A 21,191-nucleotide genomic window follows, 5' to 3' on the forward strand; every position below is an offset into this window, starting at 1 on the left:
GCCAAGTTCAAATTTGGGAATTCTCCAATTCCTGGGTGCTTTATGCATTGGAACACCATGACCCTGAAGGAGCACCTCCCTGCTCCCCACCTGCACCTGCAGCCTGACCCCTGCTTTTCTGCAGCCAGAAACATTTGGAGGCTCCCCATAGCACAGCCAAGCTCTTGACGACCTGGTCCCCCATTAGCCACCCTTGGCCATTATGGGTGGAGGGGGGTGGTGGGTGGACACTGAGGGTATTCTCCTGGAGGTGGAAGGGAGGTTAGGGTTGGCCAGGGGAGAGACCCACACAGGCTGGGAAAGGGGCACTGGTCATTTGGATAGAAAATTTCCAGGGTCCTGTAGGGCAGGATTTACTAGATGGAGCATCCACTCCTGATGGCAAGTGGATCCGGGAGGTGTTGAGGGGGTACTCCAGGGCCCTTGGGGAGGGGCAGGCAGGAAGAAGGTACCAATAGGCAGGGCCCAGGCACGGACACTGCAGGCTCGAGTTTGCCAGGCGGTACCTTTGGCGAGGGAGATGTTCCTCAGCGCGATGGAGTGCTCCCAGTCCTTGAGGCGCAGGTCCTCGGTGACGGTGTTGAGCAGGGCCAGCTCCTGCTTAAGCTGCAGCTCCATGCCCCTGTGCACCAGCCGCAGGCGGCGGGTGTCCTCGCTGGCGTTGCTCACCAGCACATGCAGGTCCTGCAGCCGTGTGGCGTGCAGGGCCACGTCATAGGTCAGGCTGTGGTTGAGGCCTCGCAGCGCGCCGCCCACGTCGGCCAGCTCCTCGCCCAGGACGCCCACCCTGCGCGCCAGCCCGTCGAGCAGGCCAGCGTGGCGCCGCAGCAGCAGCTGGCTGCGGTTGCTCTCCACCTGCAGCTGGTACAGCTCCAGCTGCGCCGCGTCGCTCTGCTGGCCTGTGCGGTCCCGAAGCACGGCCACCGCCTGCTCCGTCTGGGCCGCCTGCGCCTGCAGCCCCCAGAGCGCGCCCTCCAGCCGCTGCACCGCGCCCACCAGCGCCAGCAGCGAGTCCGACTGGTTCTGCAGCGCGTCCTGGGCTTTCCACACCTGCTCCGTCAGGTCCGCCTGCAGCGGCGCCTGCAGCAGCCGCAGCTGCAAGTCCCGGAAGCTCTCATTCAGCCGGTTCACGTTCCGAGTCAGCGCCTTCAGGTCGTCCGGGGAGCTCCGGGGCCTGGACACTGCAGAGGGGAAGGGGAGAGGTCAGCTCTGCTGGGGAGGGTCCCGGGTCCCAAGAGGCTGGCCGGGCATGCAGTAGGTAATCAAGAAATGACAGATGAAGGGAAAGCAGAGGGGGACTCTTAACCGACCCCAGACACTGTGCTAAGCCAGTAGTCCCCAAACTTGTCTGCCCATTAGACTCACCTGGTGAGGTGTCCCGCTCACAAATTCGGTGATTGAATTGGTCTGGGGTGTGACCTGGGCTTTGGCGTTTCCAAAAGAGCCGAGATCACTCTAGGGGGCGCACTAGTTGTACTCAGCTCCCCGTCGTTATGCCTGAGGTCAGTCCCTGTGCTATTGTCATTTCTATATGCAGAACACGACTGGATATCAGCAGTTTCAGGTGTCTAGTCCTAAGATACTGAGTGTTAGCCTCTCAATGTTAGGAGGCAGATGCTATTCTTATCCCCCTTCAGGGCAAGAGCTGTTAAAGTCACCCAAGGTAGCACACAGCAAGTAAGTCATGGAGCCAGGATTCTACCCCGCAGGGCTTGCTTGCTTCAGAACCAGGGTGCTTCCCTACAAAGTCGGCTCCAGAAGACTTCCAGATTGAAGGAGCCATGCCAGCAGCGGACTCAGCCCGGTTCTGGGCAACACTGTACTTCCCGGTATCCTGGGTTCAGGATCCCACCCCCTCACCCCCTCACGCCCCCCCTTGCCGGGGCGAGGGCCCCTCTGTACAGGTAAAGATGCTTTTTTATTCATCCCCTCTCTTCTCTGCCCCCTCCAATCCTTTTTCTACATCATCTATTTCCCCGCTGAAGCAAAGAACCCATCTCAGTGACTTTTCACCCTTTCCTCTCCAGAGGTTTCCTCTTCTTGGTGATAAGCAGCTATTTTACAATACTGAGGGGAGAGATGTGCCTCTTACTAATTGAAACCTGGTGTCTCCTCGTAGAAGCTTGCAGGACCGCGCTGACTCAGGTATACCAGAAACCCTGGTGCTAGGAGCCTCGGGAAGCCTGTGGTTTGTTTGCTGTGCACTGGCTGGACCTATACCCACCACCACTAGAGAAATGGAAACTATTAGTAGAAGTGGGACAGGGTGGGAGGTGGGGGGCAGATGAGGCCCAGAGGGAATTCTGCCTTGGAAATTTTGGAACTGGCACAGCAGGGAACTGCGTCCACAGCCTGTTCAAACACTGAGAAATCGAGATAGGATAGCTCTCTTCCAGAACCTCAGGCAGGAAAGGGAGTAGATAGTTGTGCGGGTGCTTGAGCTACAGGAGGACCGGCTGCCCCCATGTTTCTGGAGAAGCTAAGTCATTTCAGATTAGATCCAGAAGCCCAAAGTGCTAGGTGGGGCCTCGAAGTCCTCATCTCAGCTTCTCCCTTCCCTGGAACTTTAATCTCCAAGAAAACCACATGCCAAGTGGTCACTCACTTGGCACCTACTTTTCTTGCTCCATCCACATGCATCCCCAATCTTTACAATCTGCTTATACCGCCTGTCTTCAATCGCTTCTAACTGTTAGAATGTTCTGCATTCTCTTCAGACTGGAAATCTGCCTTCCTGTAGTTTCTATCCACTAACCCTGCCCTTTGGGGGGTCACATAGACATAGTGAAATATTTTTCCATAAGACAGGTCTTCAGAATTTCAAAAATTTTGGTTGAAAATCTGCATTTCCTTCATCTGTTCTCTCCTGACTAGGTTCTGAACCTCCATACATCCTGGCCGCCCTCCTCTGCCCGCACTTCAGCGTGTCCATATCCCCTTAGAGGCAGTGCCTGATCTAACTGTGGTTTTCCAAGATGTGGACACACTGGGCAAAGTATGGCAGAAGGATCATCTCCTTCATTCTGGGCATGACACATGTCATGTGGCCAAAACTGGGCCCTGTTGAGCTTCATCTGTCTGCGCTTTTCAGACCTTGGCCATTGGATTGGGGTCTATGCAGTCTTCGGTGAAAATTTCCCCCGATTTCCAGTGAAAACACAGAGGCCAAGACAATGTAAGTGAACTGCCTAATGGCATGCTTTCTGCCTCCTGGTCCAACGGTTCCCACCACTGCTCCATGTTCTGGAAGCGTAGAACTGAAGCATTGTCGATAAAAGCAGAGGGTCTGGGGAAATGAACCCATGACCCAGTCACCACCTAAGTAACCACAGGAACTGTCTGCCGAAGAAATCTTCACAGGCCAGGATTGATTTTAAAACCAGTGTGTTTGTCCAGTATTTGACCCAGATTGGTTGGCAAGTGTTAGAGACAGGGTGGCTGGAAAACAGAAAGGCCGATAATTTAGTTACAGTCCCTGCCTGTGATGCCCCTGGAGTTCAAAGAGACACTACAGCTTATCAGCTGCAATAAAGAACACTCTGGGCTTTGCAAATTCTGGTTCGAAACATGGGATTTGTGAGTGACTAAGGGGAACAGGGCAACCTACTTGCTTTAAGTTCCAGGCCTGCCTACACCATGAAGTAGACAATCTCCTTTAGTCCCCCTCTCTGTTGGCTCCCTGCTCCCTCCTTCCGTCCGCAGGTGGTGCCCATGCCTGACAGCAGCCCCTTCCCCCGAACCTGCCAGCTCTGGGCCCCCCCTCTCTCTGTCCAGGAAACTGGGCTGACAGTTGTCCATGTGGTAGTGATTGACAGTGGGCTACCCCTGCCCTGAGAGTTCATTTGGGTCTTTTTTTTTTTGTTTTAAGATTTTATTTATTTATTCGACAGAGAGAGATCACAAGTAGGCAGAGAGGCAGGCAGAGAGAGAGGAGGAAGCAGGCTCCCCACCGAGCAGAGAGCCCGATGCGGGGCTCGATCCCAGGACCCTGGGATCATGACCTGAGCCAAAAGCAGAGGCTTTAACCCACTGAGCCACCCAGGCGCCCCCATTTGGGTCTTTTTTTATTGTTCATTGCACAACCGGTGTTAACATACACCCAAATAAAAGAAAGAAGATAATTCCTCCACAATCCCACAGCCTCCAACAAAGCACATTGGTGTTCTTTTTCTGGCTCCACCCATAGGCATCCCCATTCTTCACAATTTGATTTCGGAGTTGTTTTTCTTTTTTTCCTAGTATGATTATTTCACAAACATGTTCCCGTCATTCTCTCTCTTTTGTAATTATAATTTGGGTGGCTGCCCCCATAGAGTCCATCAAGGGGATGTGTTGAAATTTACCCATTCTCTTACCATCGAATATTTTTTCCAGTCATGGACAATAAATGGAGAAATGTCTCTCCTTGTTTTGAAAATGTTCCTGATGATAAATTCCCAGAAGTTAAATTAGTAGATCAAAGGGTATAAACATTTTTGTGATTCTAAAGAACTCCAGCCAAATCACTTCCCCCCAAAGTTACATCTATTCATGTGTCCGTCATAGATGTTCTGGGGTGCCTGTTGAAACAAGCAGATAGAAAATCACTGCAGCCGAGTACCCCCATCCTCGTATTGTTAATTGCACAGATGTCAAACAGTACCTTGTTATTTTTTATGTTAATATATTTGCATTTGAGAAGAGAAGTGGCCTTTTCAAGGTAATGCATCAGCTCAAAGGAATGGTTTTGATATTTTAGGTACCCAGGCTAATCAGAACAGAAATTACTTGGAGGGGTAAATAGTCTCTGGGCATCAAATCATGCTGCATAAGCCTAGAGCAGCCTCCCTTTTTTGGGGGGCTCACTTACCCACCCCAGAATGAATTATCTCCTTCCAACGGTCACAGCGTGTTCTCGCCCCACACCCCCACCACCCACCCTCTTCCCCCCTTTAATTCCTTCCAGATGTTTGCTGTCCTCAACAGGGAACAATTCTTCCTTGAGTGTGACTCTCCTAATTCATGTTTATGCAAACAGTTCATTTATCTCTCTGCCCGGCATATTTCCTTTTAACGTGCTTTCATTATTCCTCGACGTTAATACTTTCACAAGGGGGACAAGAAATCATAGAGACAGCCATAACTGGCATTTCCCGAGGACTTACGATGTGCTTTTCACATGAGTACACTTGATCACCTAACAACCCTATGAGATAAGTATGACTAGGACCCTCATATTCTGAACGAGGAACCCGAGGCACTTGAGGTTAAGCAGCTCAGGAGATCACACAACCAGGAAAGGGAGGAGACCGACCTTGGGTCCCCGGCAGTGTGGTTCCAGAGTTCCTGGCTCCTGACCCCTCTGCAGTACCGTAAAGGAGGGAAGGCACAGAACCATTTTTTTTTAACAGAGACAGGCAAATGTGAACTAAGCTTGGAAGGTAGTGAGTTCCCCATTGTAAACCCAGGCGGGAGTCAGGCTGCTCGGCAGGAATCATGCAGACATTCAGATTTGGATTCTGATGCAGCACTGAGGGCTGAATCCTAATTCGTGTACTCCTGCATGTAATCGTGTACTAATATATGATGAATGCCTTGGGGCCTGCCTTAGGCTGCACCTGAGGCTAGGAGGCTTGCTCACACACATTTCCCGCAGCCTTCTTACCTGCACAGCCATCGAGCCTTGCCTTCCCACCTATACCCCGGCCCCGAGTCAGCCCTCCGTTCCATAGTTGTCCTTTATAGTCATGAAAACAAAAATCACATGCTGGTCAAGTGAAGGTGCTCCAGATGTGACTGACCTCAGGGCTGTCTTCCCCAAATGCCTCTGGCATACCTGTCATGCCGGCAAGGCAGAGGACCTGGTGTGGGCCGGGAGGAAGAAAGCCAAGCATTCTGTTTGATGTTTAGTGGCCTAAACCTTGGGCCATTTTCTCTTTGTATGAAAGTTCACATCCATCACCTCACTTAATTTTCAACATAACTCACCTTGGGAGGTAAGCAGGGCAAGTATTCATAATTTCATGTAAAAATGAAAAAAAAAAAAAAAAAAGAGGCTCAGAGAAGTCATTAGATTGCCGGGGGTGTAAAATACGGAAGACTCGGGGTCATGGGTCCCTTAATCCAGCCCACTGTCCCTCTCCACTTGCTGCTGGGATAGTCCAGCACATGCTGAACTCCAAAAGCTATATGGGAAAGGGCAGCAGATGCCATTTATTAAGCACCTGCTTCCTGCCAAATTCAGTTCTTATCTCTTTAAGGAGATTCTCTCTTCCCAAAAGCCTCACAGAGTAGGAATTACTGTGCCCATTTTCAGGTGAAGAAGCGCAGGAAGGTAGCAGAGCACGAAAGCAGGCTCAGCCTGCTCGGTCTCTGAAGGTCCTGGGGGCTTTCTCACTTTTCCTTCCTTGCACAAAACAGCACAGGGCATCTGTCCCTTATTTTCCAGGGGAGCGTGGCTGGAGGGCTCTGGCAGGCCACCCGAGTGGAGGCCCTACTCCAGCCTGCAAGGTGGGAGGGCTAGTTAGTGGCTCAGGAGGGTACCAAGTGAAGTGGCATCTGAGCAGTCTGAGGGGAGGTGGCCCATGTAGGGGGATGTGGGGGAGGTTGGGGGGGGGGCAGATGTTAGAACAAGGCTGGAGGCCATGCAGTTCTCCTGTGGTCCTCCCAAGCCTGTGGGCAGGGGGTATCACCATTTTATAGAAGAAAACCCCAACACCAGAGGCAGTAAGTAACTAGTTCCTGGCCACCCTGCCGCAGAAGAGCCCACTCTTCTTCCATTGTGCCATGCAGTGGTCCTGCCTTGTGTTCATTTAGGCCGGTGACACTGAAGACAGGCAGGCAGGTAGGTGGGTATCAGAATTCAGAGATCGTATAAAGCACACATGCGGGAAAGGATGGGGCTGAAATGAAACAGCAAAGTAAGCATGTGGATATAAACACCAAGGGAAAGAGAAGGGGCCTTCTTTCAGGTGGTCAGCAGAGCTGACTTGAATGTGCTGAGCTCGGGACACATGTGACTTTGACAGAAAATGAAATTGAAAGTGGAGCATAATATTCCTCCAGAATTGCCGAACGATGAGGATCTCAGTAGAGCTTTAGCACTTAGAGTGATGCACAGTTTTATTAGGGTTCCCCTGACCTCGTGACGCAGGAGAGAAGCCAGGCCAGCCTCAGGGCATTCCCCCAGCGGGCCCACAGGGCTCCAGGCCGGAAAGGCACTGTGCTGGTGGCGTCATGCCCTGCGGTCTCCATCTTGAAATTTTGAGAATTTTTTTCTTGGAGCTTTTGTAAGTGAAGTCTGACGGGGCCTTGGCCCCTCAGCTCATGGGCAGTCCCACTTCCCGCCAGCCTGGGATGAGGCCTTGGCCTCCCATTCCCACCCCGGGGGCCCCTGCAACCCTCTCTTCTGCCTCCATGGGGATGTCAGGGTGCAGTCAGTTCCTATGAGGATCTGTACTCATGCCTGAGAATCCTTGTGCCTGTTATTGTCATTGTAAACAGCAAATAAAAACCAGTGTGACAGGTGGTGAAACAATAGAAGAAAAGAAACAGCTTTTTTTTTTTTTTTTTTCCTGTTTCTGGAACAGGGAACCCTGCATTTTCATTGGTGCCCTGGGCCCTGTGAATTATGTAGTGGGTCCTGGAGAAAACTAACAACCATTCATCTTCTGGGGCCTGTATAGCAGCCCTGAATAGTTAAATCCCAGGCAGGTCTATCTTAGTTGGCTCGGGCTACCATTAACAGAATACTAGAGCCTGGGTGGCTTAAACCACAGACATTTATGTTCCAGTTCTGGAGGCTGGAAGTCTAAGATCAAGGTTCCAGAAGGGTTGGGCTCTCCTGAGACCTCTCTCCTTGGCTTACAGACATGTGTCTTCTAGTTACATCCTTTTCTCTGTATGTGCATCCTTACTATCTCTTCAGGGTCCCACCCTTATGACCTTATTTAACCTTAAGGACCTCCTTTAAGACCCTACTCCAAATGCAATCACATTGGGGGTTAGGGCTTTTACATACGAATCTGAGGCATAGGGTAATTCAGTCCATAGGGTGTCTTTAATATCCAGTTACCAGGAACTACACAGGCATGGAGAATGGGTTTCTGCCACATTCTTGGGGCTCACAGAGAATAATATTTAGGACTAGCATGTCCAATCTACTCTTCCAAGCAGCTGTGCAGTGAGAAGTGATCAGAACAGGACAGATCTGCAAGGTGACTATTGAGGGGAGCAGGTTTGGTTCATACTGTGTAAGGTTTCTAAGGTACTTCCAAGTAGAGGTGTCCAGAAGGCTGTTGGAAGTGGGCCCCAACCAGGAGAGAGTTTGCAGCTGAAAGTGCAGATTTTGGAATCCCCAGCCATACATATATATTGATGTTGCACAAATCAATGAGGTCAACCGTGATGACAGGACAAGTCTTGGGGTGGGACTGGTGTCCTGAGGGGAGAGGAGGAGGCCCTGTGCTACCGATGAGCATTAACAGACATTCTGTAATGCCACCTCAGACAATGAGCTCCCTTGGTGCAAGGGAGGCACCCAGTCTTCTCTATATCTAAGCTCTCAGTTTAAAGTACTCCATGAAGGTTTGTGCCAACACTGGAGACAGTCATGTGGTTTGGTCAAATAAATGTCCTCACATTTGTGGCTGGCAAAGAGAGACAGGCCAGGAAACAATGCTCAGCCTTTCAAGAGGCTCTACATGGCTTATGTTTAATGGGCCATCTGCCAGGGACCAATCACTTACAGAGAGATGGGGGACCTTCTTGGCAGCCCCATCCCAGACACCAGGTGAGCTGTTTACTTCTGTGGGGAAACTGTGAGGTCCTATAAGAGATCCTGAAAGGATCACCTCAAGAATTATGGCCAAACTGCTCCCTCTTCTTAGAATGCCTTGTCTTTCCATAGCTATTTGTCTTAACCATCATTTAGTTCACACTTCTGAGAAGCCCTCCCAGAGCCTTCTCTACTCTCAGCTGGATATAATTGTTGCTTTTATCTCTATTATACTAATAATCACCATAAAATGCAATGCAGGAGCTAATCATACCCATCAGCCTCTCCTGTTATCCTGAGAGCCCCAGGGGGGCAGGCACTGTATCTGTTCATAGACCCCAGGCACTTGTTCAAGGAATTGAATGGGGAAGACACAGGCAGGAGTTACAACAAAATAACCCCTTTTTTCAGTATAACAAAATTAGAGAACTGTAGGGGGTTGAATAGTATCCTCTCAAATTTGTGTTTACCTGGAGCCTCGGAATGTGACTTTATTTGAACCTTATCTGAAAATGTCATGAGTAAAGGTAAAGTCTTATTGGATGAGGATGGGCTCTAAACCCAGAGACTGGCATCCTTAGAAAAGAAAAGGACACACAGAGACACAACGTGGAGAAGGCGGCCATGGGAAGATGGAGGCAGAGACTGGGGAGATGCAGGCACAAGAGTAAGAACACCAAGGACAGCTGGCAGCCACCGGGAGCTCGGAGAGATGCAGGAAATTTTTCCTCTGGGCCTGCAGAAGAACCCACCCCTGCTGGCGCTTTGCTTTCACACTTCTCGCTTCCTGGGCTTTGAGAAAGTGTGGTACTTTGCCAGGGAGCCGCAGGAGATGAATGCCGTTAAGACCTAATCCTCAGTGGGAGGGCATTTGGGGGTGGGGGCTTTGGGATGTACTTAGGTTTATTTACTTATTTATTTATTTTTAAAGTTATTTGTTTATTTATTTGAGAGACAGAGAGTGAGCGAGAGAGAGAGAGCACAAGCTGGAGGAGGGGCAGAGGGAGAGAGAGAAGCAGACTTCCTGCTGAGCAGAGAGCCTGATGTGGGGCTTGATCTGAGGACCCTAGGATCATGACCCGAGCCAAAGGCAGTCGTTTAATGGACTAAGCTCCCCAGGCGCCCTAATGATTAGGTTTAGATGAGGTCCATGGACCTCATGCGGGGCTTAGTGTCCTTATAAGGAGAGAAAGAGACCCCATGATGACCCAGCAAGGAGATGGCTCTCTGCAAACCAGGAAGAGAACTCTCACCAGTACCCAACCATGCTGGCACCTTGATCTCAGACCTCCAGGCTCCAGAACCATGAGAAATAAATGTCTATTGTTTAAGCTGTAGCAGCCTGAGCAGAGTGAGCCTGGGCCATCAGTGGGTGGTCTCAGCACAGCAGCAGGACCACCGGGGCGAGGAGGGGGTCTTTAGCTAACCACATGGGTGTCATCCTAAAGGACCATCTCAGCCATGAGATGAGTCAGTGAGCAGGACGGTATGGCCTAGCCTCGAGAGGCAGAGCTGGGAAGGGCAGGCTCGACGCAAACACCAAAAGCAGGAGCCAGTTCTGGAACTAGAGGCACAAAGGAATGGAGCCCGCTGAGGCAGAGAGAGTGTGAGGGGCTCAGGATCCCAGGACAGCTGGCAGTACAGTCAGGACGAGCCCCAAGAGTCCTGGGGCTCTTGCAAGGTCACATCTGTATTCTAGACCCCGCCATTCACCAGATGGTGGGGGGTGAGTTGCTCAACAGCGCCTGACCTTGGCCACATGTGGGCAGGGGAAAAACTGAGGCAGGGAAAGCGAAGCAGATGGGGAAGGGAAGTATTGGGGGACATTCAACCCAAAGAGGAGGGCAGCAGATTGGTACATTTTTGGTGAGATGGATCAATCAATCTATCTATCTTTAAGTACTGTACACCCTTGTTTCCAGCTTAGCAGGATGCTTGGGATAAACACATTTACAGATTGGACATGAAATTTTTCTTTGCTGGTGTCCCCCACCCCTAGCCCCTACAATACACAAGAGGGAGCCAGGAGCTTCGGGCTGCAGCTCAGAGCAACATGGGGCCCCTTGAGAAAGAAGCCAGACATGCTCTCTGTCTTTGGGCAGGTGGCCTGTGTTTTCTGATGCCCTGTCAGGTTGGAGACTCATCAACCAGTGGCTCTCAGGGTGACAAGTTTTGCCTGATGAGGTCTGGTGTCCTGACTGCCTACCTGTACTAGCCTTTATCAAGTCACTGACAGGCAGGAGCAAGCAAAGGTAGCCAGTTCTGAGCCTCACATGCAAGGTCCAGCAAATGGGCAAACGGCGAGGACCACCTGCCCACTGGAATTGGCTGCAACCCAGACGTGCAGCCTTTACAAATAGATCCTGTCTCTGGCCCTTCGGTGAGCCCAAACTGCGAACTGGAGGGTGCACGGACCATGCTGGCTAATGGCCAGCTAATGACCACAGAGTCTCCTATTAGGATGGCCTGGCACAACTGCAACGGAAGAAAAATATTTCTTTTTCTACCAAAATATGTTTTTCTACCAATATATTCGTTACTTTCCGCAGAGGTGTGGCTGGATACCCTGCGCTCCTGGCACAAGGGTTCCCTTTGGTGGTCCAAGCAGATGGAATCTCTGATAATTCACCACCTGTTACTGTGGAAACGAGATCCAAGATGAATTACAAATCAAAAGACTCCTATTGAGGAGAATGTCACCAGGATTCCCATTTCAAAACTAAGAGCATCTGAAATCATGACCAGAGATGTCAGGAAACGCAATGTTTCGATGGCATGCGTACATCTAGGAAAAAGACTAACTCTTTGTGAATTCGCAAGTGGAATTAGGGACTTGCTGTTTAGACCAACGTGGTGCCTAACAGAACTTTGGACCAGGTAGGCAGTCAGTGAATAAGCTGTCAATGATTGAGCGAATGATTCGGAGATGGGAGAGCATGCACCTGCCTCTCTTCTCAGACATAGAAGGGATGGACGAGCAGTGATGGACGGAGCAGCCCTTGGACCCTGCCTCACACTCTCAGCCCACATTTGATCCACCCAGAGCCACAGGGAGCCATGCGCAGGCGAGTGAAAGCTGGCAGCACCTCACTGCATCTACACTGTTCTGTCTTGCTCTCCTCCGGGGCTTCTGTGACTTCTCAGAATTGTGAAAACCACCTGGATGGCATCCAGGAATGGCCTTGATCCTCAGAGGAAACCTGCCTTATGGGGTCAGAGGCCGGTGGATAAAAACTCTTCACAAGACAGGCAGCTCTGCAGCCCTTGCTCATTAGATGTCCTCGTAGGACTGGCCCCCAGTGGCCATGGTGGAGACCAACTCAAGGATGCATCCTTGTATTAGCTTTAACCTTCTTTCTGATCTTCCCCATCCCCCACTCACTGCTACTTGCCAGGATCACTTCTCACAATCAACGTCCAAGCACATGGCTCAGGCTCGGATGTCCATATCCGAGACTAAGACAAGAAGGCATCCCTTTCTCCCTCAGTACTAGGGGGCTGGCTCTCTTCCCATCTTTTTTTTGTTTGTTTTTTCGGTTTTTTGTGTGTTTTGGTTCCCTGTTGTCCCAAGAGGCCACAGATAAATTCAAAATTAGGATATTCATTTTTCATACATGCATTACCTCATTCAATACCTGTGTACAAGGTACTGACTCCCTATACGGGTCTGGGTGATAATAATACAGAGAAGTCTAGAATACAAGCTTTGCTATCAAAACATTTATCATTTACTTAGGGAAAAACTGTACACCAAAAGAAATCTGTTTAAAACTCTTCTGTTCTACTGTGTTTCAAAATGTCCCTTGGGAACAGAACATGTTAAACGCAACATAAAGATTATCTGAAGAAGGTAGATACAATTAGTGTAATCAGCGGAAATTCTTCAGTAGTTGGGGGTAGGGGCAGCTTCTGTTTATATTTTTGTCAGATGCCCCCATCAGCAAAGCAGAGAATGAATTGGGGAGGTCAGGAACTCAAGGAGGAAAGCAGGGTAGGAAGGTTGTGGTCCTGGTGACAGAAGAGGGTCTAGAAGCAAGACCATGCCTGTCAGGATGGAGAAGAAGGGCACGCAGAAGGCACGATGAAGAAATAACATTGTCAGAAGTTGGTGGCCTTTTGGAATGGGAGGCTGGCAAAGAGGAAGGCTTCAATACCACTGAATGACTTGGCATCTGGTGACATGCAGTTCTCAGCCCTGTTGAGCCAATACATAGCTGATGACTGACAGCCGATGACCAAAGCTGGCAAGAATAACGTTGCAGATGACGAAACTGAAATCCAAAGTTACTGTAATAGATGTGAATGATTACACATGACAGAGGACTGCATAGAACAGAGACAAATGTGGTATTCTGCCTTTATGGTCAGACTCCAAAAGAGTCTGGAGTCCACATTAGTCCATCTGTATTTGTCAGATTTCTACCTATACCTTGGTCACTCCATACACCACCCCATGCCCCTGAATCCTCAAAACGACCTGTGAAATAGGCATTGTTTGCCCTGTGTTGAAGATGAGATAGCTAAAGCTTACAGAAATTAAACTATCTTCCCCAAATCTCAGAGCCAGGGGAGTCAGACTCTCCTCTTGGCTTCACATCATGGTGGGGAGAAAATAAACAGGCACCATGGAAAGAAGAAGTGGGATGATGTTATAACCAAGTGTCTTAAGTGAGATTACTGCTTGTGGTTATCCTAAATTGCACTTGGAATCCCCCAGTAAGCTTCAGTGGGTCACCTAGGGACAGGCAGGTCTACTATACATTGTCCCTGTGGATGACTTGGTTGGTGTTTCCCTCTCTCTTTCTGGTCTTTATTTTATTTATTTATTTTTGGTGGGAAAGATAAGTTTTTGAAAACACAAGTAAGTGGTGTCTGTGTCTGTTCGGGCCACCATCACAAAATACCACAATCTGAGTGGCTTAAACAACAGATACCCAGTTCTGGAGCCTGAAAGCCTGGGATCAAGGTGTCTGTGGGGTTGATTTCTCCTGAGGTCCCTCTTTCTGGCTTGAAGATGGCCAGGTTCACCCTGGGTCCTTACCTGGTCTTCATTCTCTGTGTGTCCGTGTCCTCAGCTCTTCTTATTATAAGGACCCTAGTCATATTGGATTAGGGCCCATCCTAGCAACATTATTTAAAGACTGTATCTTTGAATAGAGTTACATTCTGAAGTCCTGGGGGTTAGGGCTTCAACAGAGGAATTCTGAGGGAAACACAATTTAACCTATGACAAGGGGTAAGTGAGGCCCTTTACTGGAGATGAACTGGGAGGAAGTCGGGGTGGACAGTAGAGTGACTGCTGATCTCCAAGCCTTAGTCACATCCTAAGATGGAAGCAGGCCCACAGAAGGACCTAAACTGCAGCCCTTGTGAGCCTCATGGGCCCAGGCTGCTGGGGGCTCTGACCACCAAGTGCTTCTTCAAATCCCTGCCACCTGTGGGTAACACACACTTGGGATCTGACAATTCTGCTTAGAAACTTAAAAATCCTCTTGTGGGGAATCTTCTCCAGACTTTAGTGGGGCTTGTGGGTCCATTCTTGCAGTTAGTGCCAGGAAGTGGCCTTCAAAAACATCGTCATTGAATATAGTTCTAGAAACAATAAAAATTTCTCCTGACAAACCCAAAGCCTGTTCTCAAAGCACACGTGGAAAATGGAGTCCCGTTTAGAGAAAAGTGACAACTTGCCTGTGATACACTGATTTTTCCTAGTATAGCATTTCAGCGTTTAAGCTAAAGTCCCCACTGATAAACAATATAATCAAGCCGCCAATCCGTAATGACACAATGCAAAAATGAAGGGTGTAAACACCACTCTTCTAGAGCCCAGACTTATCCTATTTGAAAAATAAAGGGACCCCCACTCTTGCTGGATGTCCCTTCATGCATGACCCTTTTTATGCAAACGTGGTACCTACCCATCACAGAGCCAAAGCTCCTCTCTAGAATCTCGTCCCATCCCTGAGCTAGCCAACTGACCAGTTACATATTTCTAGAAGCAAACAAATGGCTTGAACTTTATTAAGAACTGACATGAGATAATTTCAGCACTTAACTGCAGAAATATCCTCTGCTTATGGAATAATCAGGCCCAGAATATTTAATAAGAGGGGACACTTTCACCGAGCCAGCCCTTACTGACCATCAGGCATCGTGCTGGACGCTTTCATTTTCATTTCATTTTTATAGCAGTCCTCAGAGATAGATGTCATGGGGCAACTTAGAGTTTCTGATCTACAGGCCTGAGACTCACATCAATGTGAAACTTACATGCAGGGGGGGGCCTGGGTGGCTCAGTCAATTGAGCATCTGACTCTTGATTTTTGGCTCAGGTCATGATCTCAGGGTCGTGAGATCGAGCCCCATGTCAGGCTCCAGGCTCAGCACGGAGTTGGCTTGAGATGCTCACTCTCCCTCTGCCCCTCCCCCTTCTCATGTGCTCCGGCTAAATAAATACATAGATAAATAAAATCTCGAAAAAGTGGTATGTATGTGGTAGAACAGACATTTTTTGTGTTCCATGACCTTAAAGAGTATGCCCCTTCTCCTTACCTCACCCGAGTCTGGGTCCATGGTTGGGCATTGGAAAGGATACTTGTGTGGCTCTACGAAGACTCTCCAAGGCTAACCACTGTGTTGAAACTGAGGTCTGTGTTTGTGAGGTGTGGCCAATCTCTTTCTCAGTCTGATGACATTGTTCCAACCCCTAAGCTCCCTTTGCTGAGTCCCCCAGGGGGACCTCTTGTCCCTGCCCTTCTGACCCACAAATGGCAGCTCTCAGCAGGAATCAAATAAGCAAGGGGAAACATCAGGCCTGAAAGTTATCTTGGCAAGCATCTGGATGCCGTTCCTTACTTCACAGTTAAAAGACAGGGTTCTAGACAGAAGGACCCTCTTGCCCCAGGTCAAGAGAGAGGTAAAAGATGGGCCATCTGTTGAGGTGAATGGAGGAAGAGAGGAAGCTACTCCGAGTACAGGTGTCTGCTTACTACCAGACCGTGGCCTGTGTGTTGTCAACTATTTTATCTCATGTGATACTCTGAGACCATTGTTCATACATCCAAATTTAGATGATAGGTATTCTGTATTGTATAATATGTTACATATACACGTAATATTATATATATAATATATAATTAAATATATAATTATATAAAATATGAACAGATAAATAGATAAAATATTATATACGTATAATGTATCTGTATACATTATATACATATATAAATTAAATGTATGTTATAGTTATATAAAACTTATGTATTATATGTATACACACAATTGTTTCCTATATATTATGTCTTGACATCTTAAGAAACCTTTCTAGGTGGGGAGAAACTGCTCCTCCTGGATCTAGTCAATTCTAGAGATTGCAAAGGGCCCAGCCGGGAGCACGCCTTTGCTGTCCAATCTGGAGCCACACCTCCTCTCTCTGGCCCCCAGAAGCAGTATTCCTCTGCCTCCATCATCAGGGAGGAGGCAAGTAGAGACCACCTCTATAGCCTAAAGTCCACCAAAAAGATCGAAACTAGCCAATCCTAAATTACGTTCCCTGCGCTGCCTTGCCTTTCTCACAGAAACCACAATAACGGTCTTGCTCTCCCGGTTCCCACCACGCCCACCTTCGGCCTCCTGCTGCCTCCCCACGTGGCCTTGTGTGGGTGCCAGTGCCTCCTATCCCCAAGACCCGGATGTCCACTCAACTCTGCTTTCCTGAGCTTCTCCTCTGTCCCCTTTTGTGTCACCACCTGACTGACCAATTCGGAATAAAAACACAAAACATGTTCATGTGTCCAGGTTTACAGGGAAAGCCTGTGGAGATTGAGTGGCTCACTGGAGACGACGCTGCAGGTAGATGGCAGAGCCTGCTTTCAAGCCCCAGCTATCCGACTCTGCCCTACCCCAGTGCGCGGTCCACCCCCCTTGCTCTAGCAGGAGCCTATTCCAGGAGTTATGGGAGTCTCACTCCAGCTCCCCCGTCTGCCCCCAGCCAGTCACATGAGGCCTTAATCCGACACTGGTGAGGGCAGCAAGCATATTTCTTTGTTTCTATCTTTCTGGACAATTTGTTCCATAAGTGCTTGTTTTCAAACAGCTCCATATCAGTCCCCCAGGGTTTCCACCCGGCTCTTGGTTGGACAATTTTCTTAAATCCATCTTTCTTCCCTTGTTGAGCCTGTCGTAAAGTACTTTAAGGAGGTTGGAAATGATTCTCACTAAGAGGCATGTAAGGAATCTGGGCCACACTTGCCAGAAATCTAGGCACTTACTGGGTTTCCTCTTCTCCAAACACGAGGCTGGCAGCCCCGTGTCAGATCTCTCATGTTGCCGTTCTTCCAAAATCAGACTCACGGTGTAGTAAGATGCTTTGAGCTGAAAATGACCTGAATAATCATTTATTTCTCATTTTCAGATGAGGAAATGAAGGCTGAGAAAGGGGATATGAAACGGTCCAGGTCATCTAGATGGTTGGCGGCAGAACCGGGGCTAGGACTCATATTTCTCGAAACCCAGGTCCCATCTCTTTCTATCAGACCACCTGCTCTCCTACCCACCCACCCGCTCATCCATCTAATCCATCCATCCATCCGTCTGTCCCTGCATATTGTCACTGACAATAATGCAAAAAGCATTTCCACCTAAACAGACAGAGCTTTTCCAGTGAAAAACCTTGACACTAAGACTAAGAGTTACATTGAAGTATTTATTGGTCCCCTGAGCATCTTGAATTATTAGCTTGGGTATCTACAGTATTGCAAAAGAGGCATCTGAAATCCTGCCAGTGACAATCGTCAGTTCCAATGTGATATCATGTGAATTCAGAGCCTTCTACAACAGGGAAAAATTTTAATAACAACTTTAAACATACTGTAATAAAAAAAAAAACCACTGCCTACATGTCATGTTTACAATGTCAGTTTCAAAAACTGACAGCTTTGTGTGAAGGACAAAAGATGATATAAAAGAAGCAGATTTTAGAATTTCACAGATTCTAAGAATTAGGTGAGCCCTGAGATGCGTTAGAAAAGAAGGAATATTGAACTTACGATCCAAAGGCCTGCCCAACACTTAACTAAGATTCATCACTCTGAGTCTGTTCCTTTCCATCTAAAAATAGAATTGACATCATCTACTGTAGGGTATTGCTATGGGGACTAAAGAAAAGAATAAACTTTAACTGAGCACCTACTATGGGCCAGGCACTCAGTTCTGTGTTTTATGCAGATATTATCTCATTTGAGAAAAATGTCTGGAAAGAAAACCCCACCTATATTGCAAAGCCCTGTTCAAGTTCAAACTATCAGTATTCACATATGCCCTCTGCTCCAGCCTCCATCTCTTTCTTCATGGACTGTCAGATCTGTGGGTGTTCGTACTTATTACAGAACATCAAATAGGGGTTTACATTTCACAAAGCGCTGTCATGCACTTGATCTTTTTTGTGTTTGTTACTTTCTGGTGACCTGAACACACAGCTCTTCACCTTCTCTGCCCGCAGCGTCCCCCAGTACTGTTCACCCCAGGACCTGTAATCATTTGGTACTTTGACAAGAGATCCCAGAACACTGACTCCCCTCTTTTCAAACCACCCCTAAGCTTGTTGGGTCTCTCACAACTGATCCTGGTAACTTAACCCTCCTCCATTTGCTCCCCTCTGGCCATACTTGAATCACTGTTAGACCTGGATTCGGAGCTGCTTTCCAATGTCCCAGGCCTCTGAGGGAGTTTACCTACCTCTCTACACATCAATAATAAACCCAATGCAACTGCTTGTAACGCCTTTCCTTGCTTTACCTCTTGGACCACACAATACTACTGGTGAAGTGTGCGGACTTCGCCCAGGCTCATGCTGTTGAACATCCCTGGCATTGAACTACTTTGAGTCGGTTGGTGGGCTGGGAAAAAACTTTCTTAACTGTCATTCTAAACCTTCTCCAAGCCCCCTAGTGCCCAAGCCTGCTTTAGTCCTCACTGCTTGAGGTAAAGCTGTACCTACTTTACCAACATGAAAGCCACTTAGCATGAACTCTATGTCTTCTGCACCTCACACCTCTCTGCATCCACACTGTTTCCTCTGGAATCAGAGGATGAAGCAGCCAGATCCCTTCTCGAGGTGACCTACAGCCTCCACATTCTTTGCCACACCACTAGCTTCCCACAGAAATCATGTGGGGAGATGCCTGTGATTCCTTCAAGGACTCTCACACAGCTGAAGTGCCCAGTGGGAGGGAGGGCAGGATGTGTTAAGGAGTTACCTCCCAACTAGGGAGGATCCCTCACAAGAGAGTCATTTAAATATTTGAAGACAGATCTCCTTTCCTTAAGGTTTCTAGTCCCTCCACCAACAGAGTTGTTTTTTTTTTTTTAATGTGTTTCAGCTTGTCTGTATCAGTGTAAAGGTTTAACAACTTGTCCTCCAGGGGAATAACAAAAATCCCACTCTATAGCATTTGCCAATTTCTGAGGTGTAAATACTCCCACTATGGCTGATTTCAAGCTCCCGACGTGATGTCACTAAATATGGAGTGGGGAAAAGATGCATACAGTGGGAGCCAATTCCAGCACCCCACAGTCATACATCTACATCCAGCTATAACTGTAGTGCCCAGACAGGAAAACAACACTGAAGATGGTTAGAAAAAAAAAACCCTCACCTTAGGACCAGCTTTGTAATAGTGGAGTCAGGAAAGCATTATCCACGATGCTAAAATCATTGAGTGAAAAAAGATGGTTGGTATCCACACAATATCAAAGGGAATAAAGATAACTTACAGTAGATAAAGACTTTAAGCAAGTGATCATACTTTTAGTGTTACCAATAAAGGAAAAAAAATGATACAATATGCCCCCTGATGTGATGCATTGAGCAAGCTTTATGATGTATTTCCACCATGAATGTGTAATCTACATCCAATCATGGGGAAACAATCAGACACACACAGATTGAGGAACATTATAGCAAGCAGCTGACCTATGTTCTTCAAAAATATTGATGTCGTGAGAAACAATGAAAGGCTAGGAGCCATTCTAGATAAAAGAAGACCAAAGAGACATGGTATAACTAAATACCTGACACTGGGTTGGATCCTGCATCAAGTTAAAACAAAACAAAACCAAAAAAGCAATGAAGAACATTACTGGAGCAATTGAAGAAAGTTAATTATGGATTATGTGTTTGTAATTATATCAAAGTTAAGTTTCTGAATTTAACAACTATAAGGGGTGATATAAGAGAATTCCCTTGCCCTTGAGAGTAAATACTAAAGTATTTAGGGGTGAAGCTTGCAATTTACTTTCAAAGGATTCCACAACAATAAAAACAGTAATAACAATGTTGGGGGGGGGGGACTTCCAGAGAGGGAGAGAGCGAGAGGGAGAGAAGGGAAAATGTAGCAAAGTGCTAACAGTTGATGGACCAACACTAAGGGTATATGAGTGCTTATTATATGTTTCCAACTTCTCTGTAGGTTTAAAATTTTAAAAAAATGGAAAAGAAAAAAGACAAATACTGAGAAGTTGTGGAGTTGAGGACTATCACCTCCCTTATTCTCCATACTATACCTCTATTAATATGAGTACTACTGTGATCGCTTTTGGTGAGCAGTCACATCATACATTTACTCATGTTGCCAACCTCAAACCCTAAACCTTGCTTTAAAAATTGCTATCAAGTAGCACAGAATCTCATGACCATCCATATTAGATTCTAAGGTCTAGGCTAACTCCCTGGGTCTCAGACTCATTTTGGATTCTGGTTCTGCATTCCTTTGAATTGAAGGCAGATCTCTGTGAACCGCAAAGAACATAAACATGTTATCTGGGATAGAACTACATTCAACAAAATTTATTGAGCAAAACGTGCAAAGCAGGAGATCGGGGACAAAGAAATCAGCAATAACTAAATAAGATATGATCGTTGATTGTACATTTCTGGAAGGTTAAGAACTATGCCTTACACTTCCTTGGTCACCCATAACACCCAGGGGTAGTGAACAGGTGGTAGATACTTAATAATGATCTGTTTTGGCCTCACATAGGTAAGCAGGCAAAGGGCTTAAAGAGACAGTTCCCTTAAGAGGTGATATAATGAATAATCAAATTTATGAAAAACATTATGAGATCATTAGTTATTGAAGAGATATAAAATAAAACAAATGAAATCTCTCTAAAAATAATGGGACAGTGCTACATCATGCTGGCAAGAGGACATTGAAAACTAGTATGTTTATACATCGCTGATGACAGTGTAAAATGCTCTTGGAAAGCAATTTGGCAAGATGCATCAAGAGCCATAAAAATGTTCACATCCTTTATGAACGTAATCTCACCCCTGGGAGTTTATCCTAAGGAAATAATCCAAAAGAAGGGAAACTATATAGCACAAAGAAACTCATTGCTCTTTTATTTGTAAAAGTGAAAAATGGAAAAATCATGA

The 21,191-nt window shown here is 47.5% G+C and overlaps 1 protein-coding gene across 3 annotated transcripts in view; it reads right to left on the bottom strand.

The window, feature by feature from the left end:
- Nucleotides 1–21,191, bottom strand: part of SCARA5 (scavenger receptor class A member 5) — a 120,151-nt gene that overhangs the window by 47,366 nt on the left and 51,594 nt on the right. For all 3 annotated transcript variants that reach the window (XM_059176623.1, XM_059176630.1, XM_059176614.1), the window contains exon 4: nucleotides 507–1,181. In XM_059176623.1, coding sequence (XP_059032606.1) covers nucleotides 507–1,181 — 675 coding nt within the window. The remainder of the gene's footprint in view (nucleotides 1–506; nucleotides 1,182–21,191) is intronic.

The sequence above is a fragment of the Mustela lutreola genome, chromosome 1, assembly GCF_030435805.1.
Source record: "Mustela lutreola isolate mMusLut2 chromosome 1, mMusLut2.pri, whole genome shotgun sequence".
Lineage (NCBI taxonomy): Eukaryota > Metazoa > Chordata > Mammalia > Carnivora > Mustelidae > Mustela > Mustela lutreola.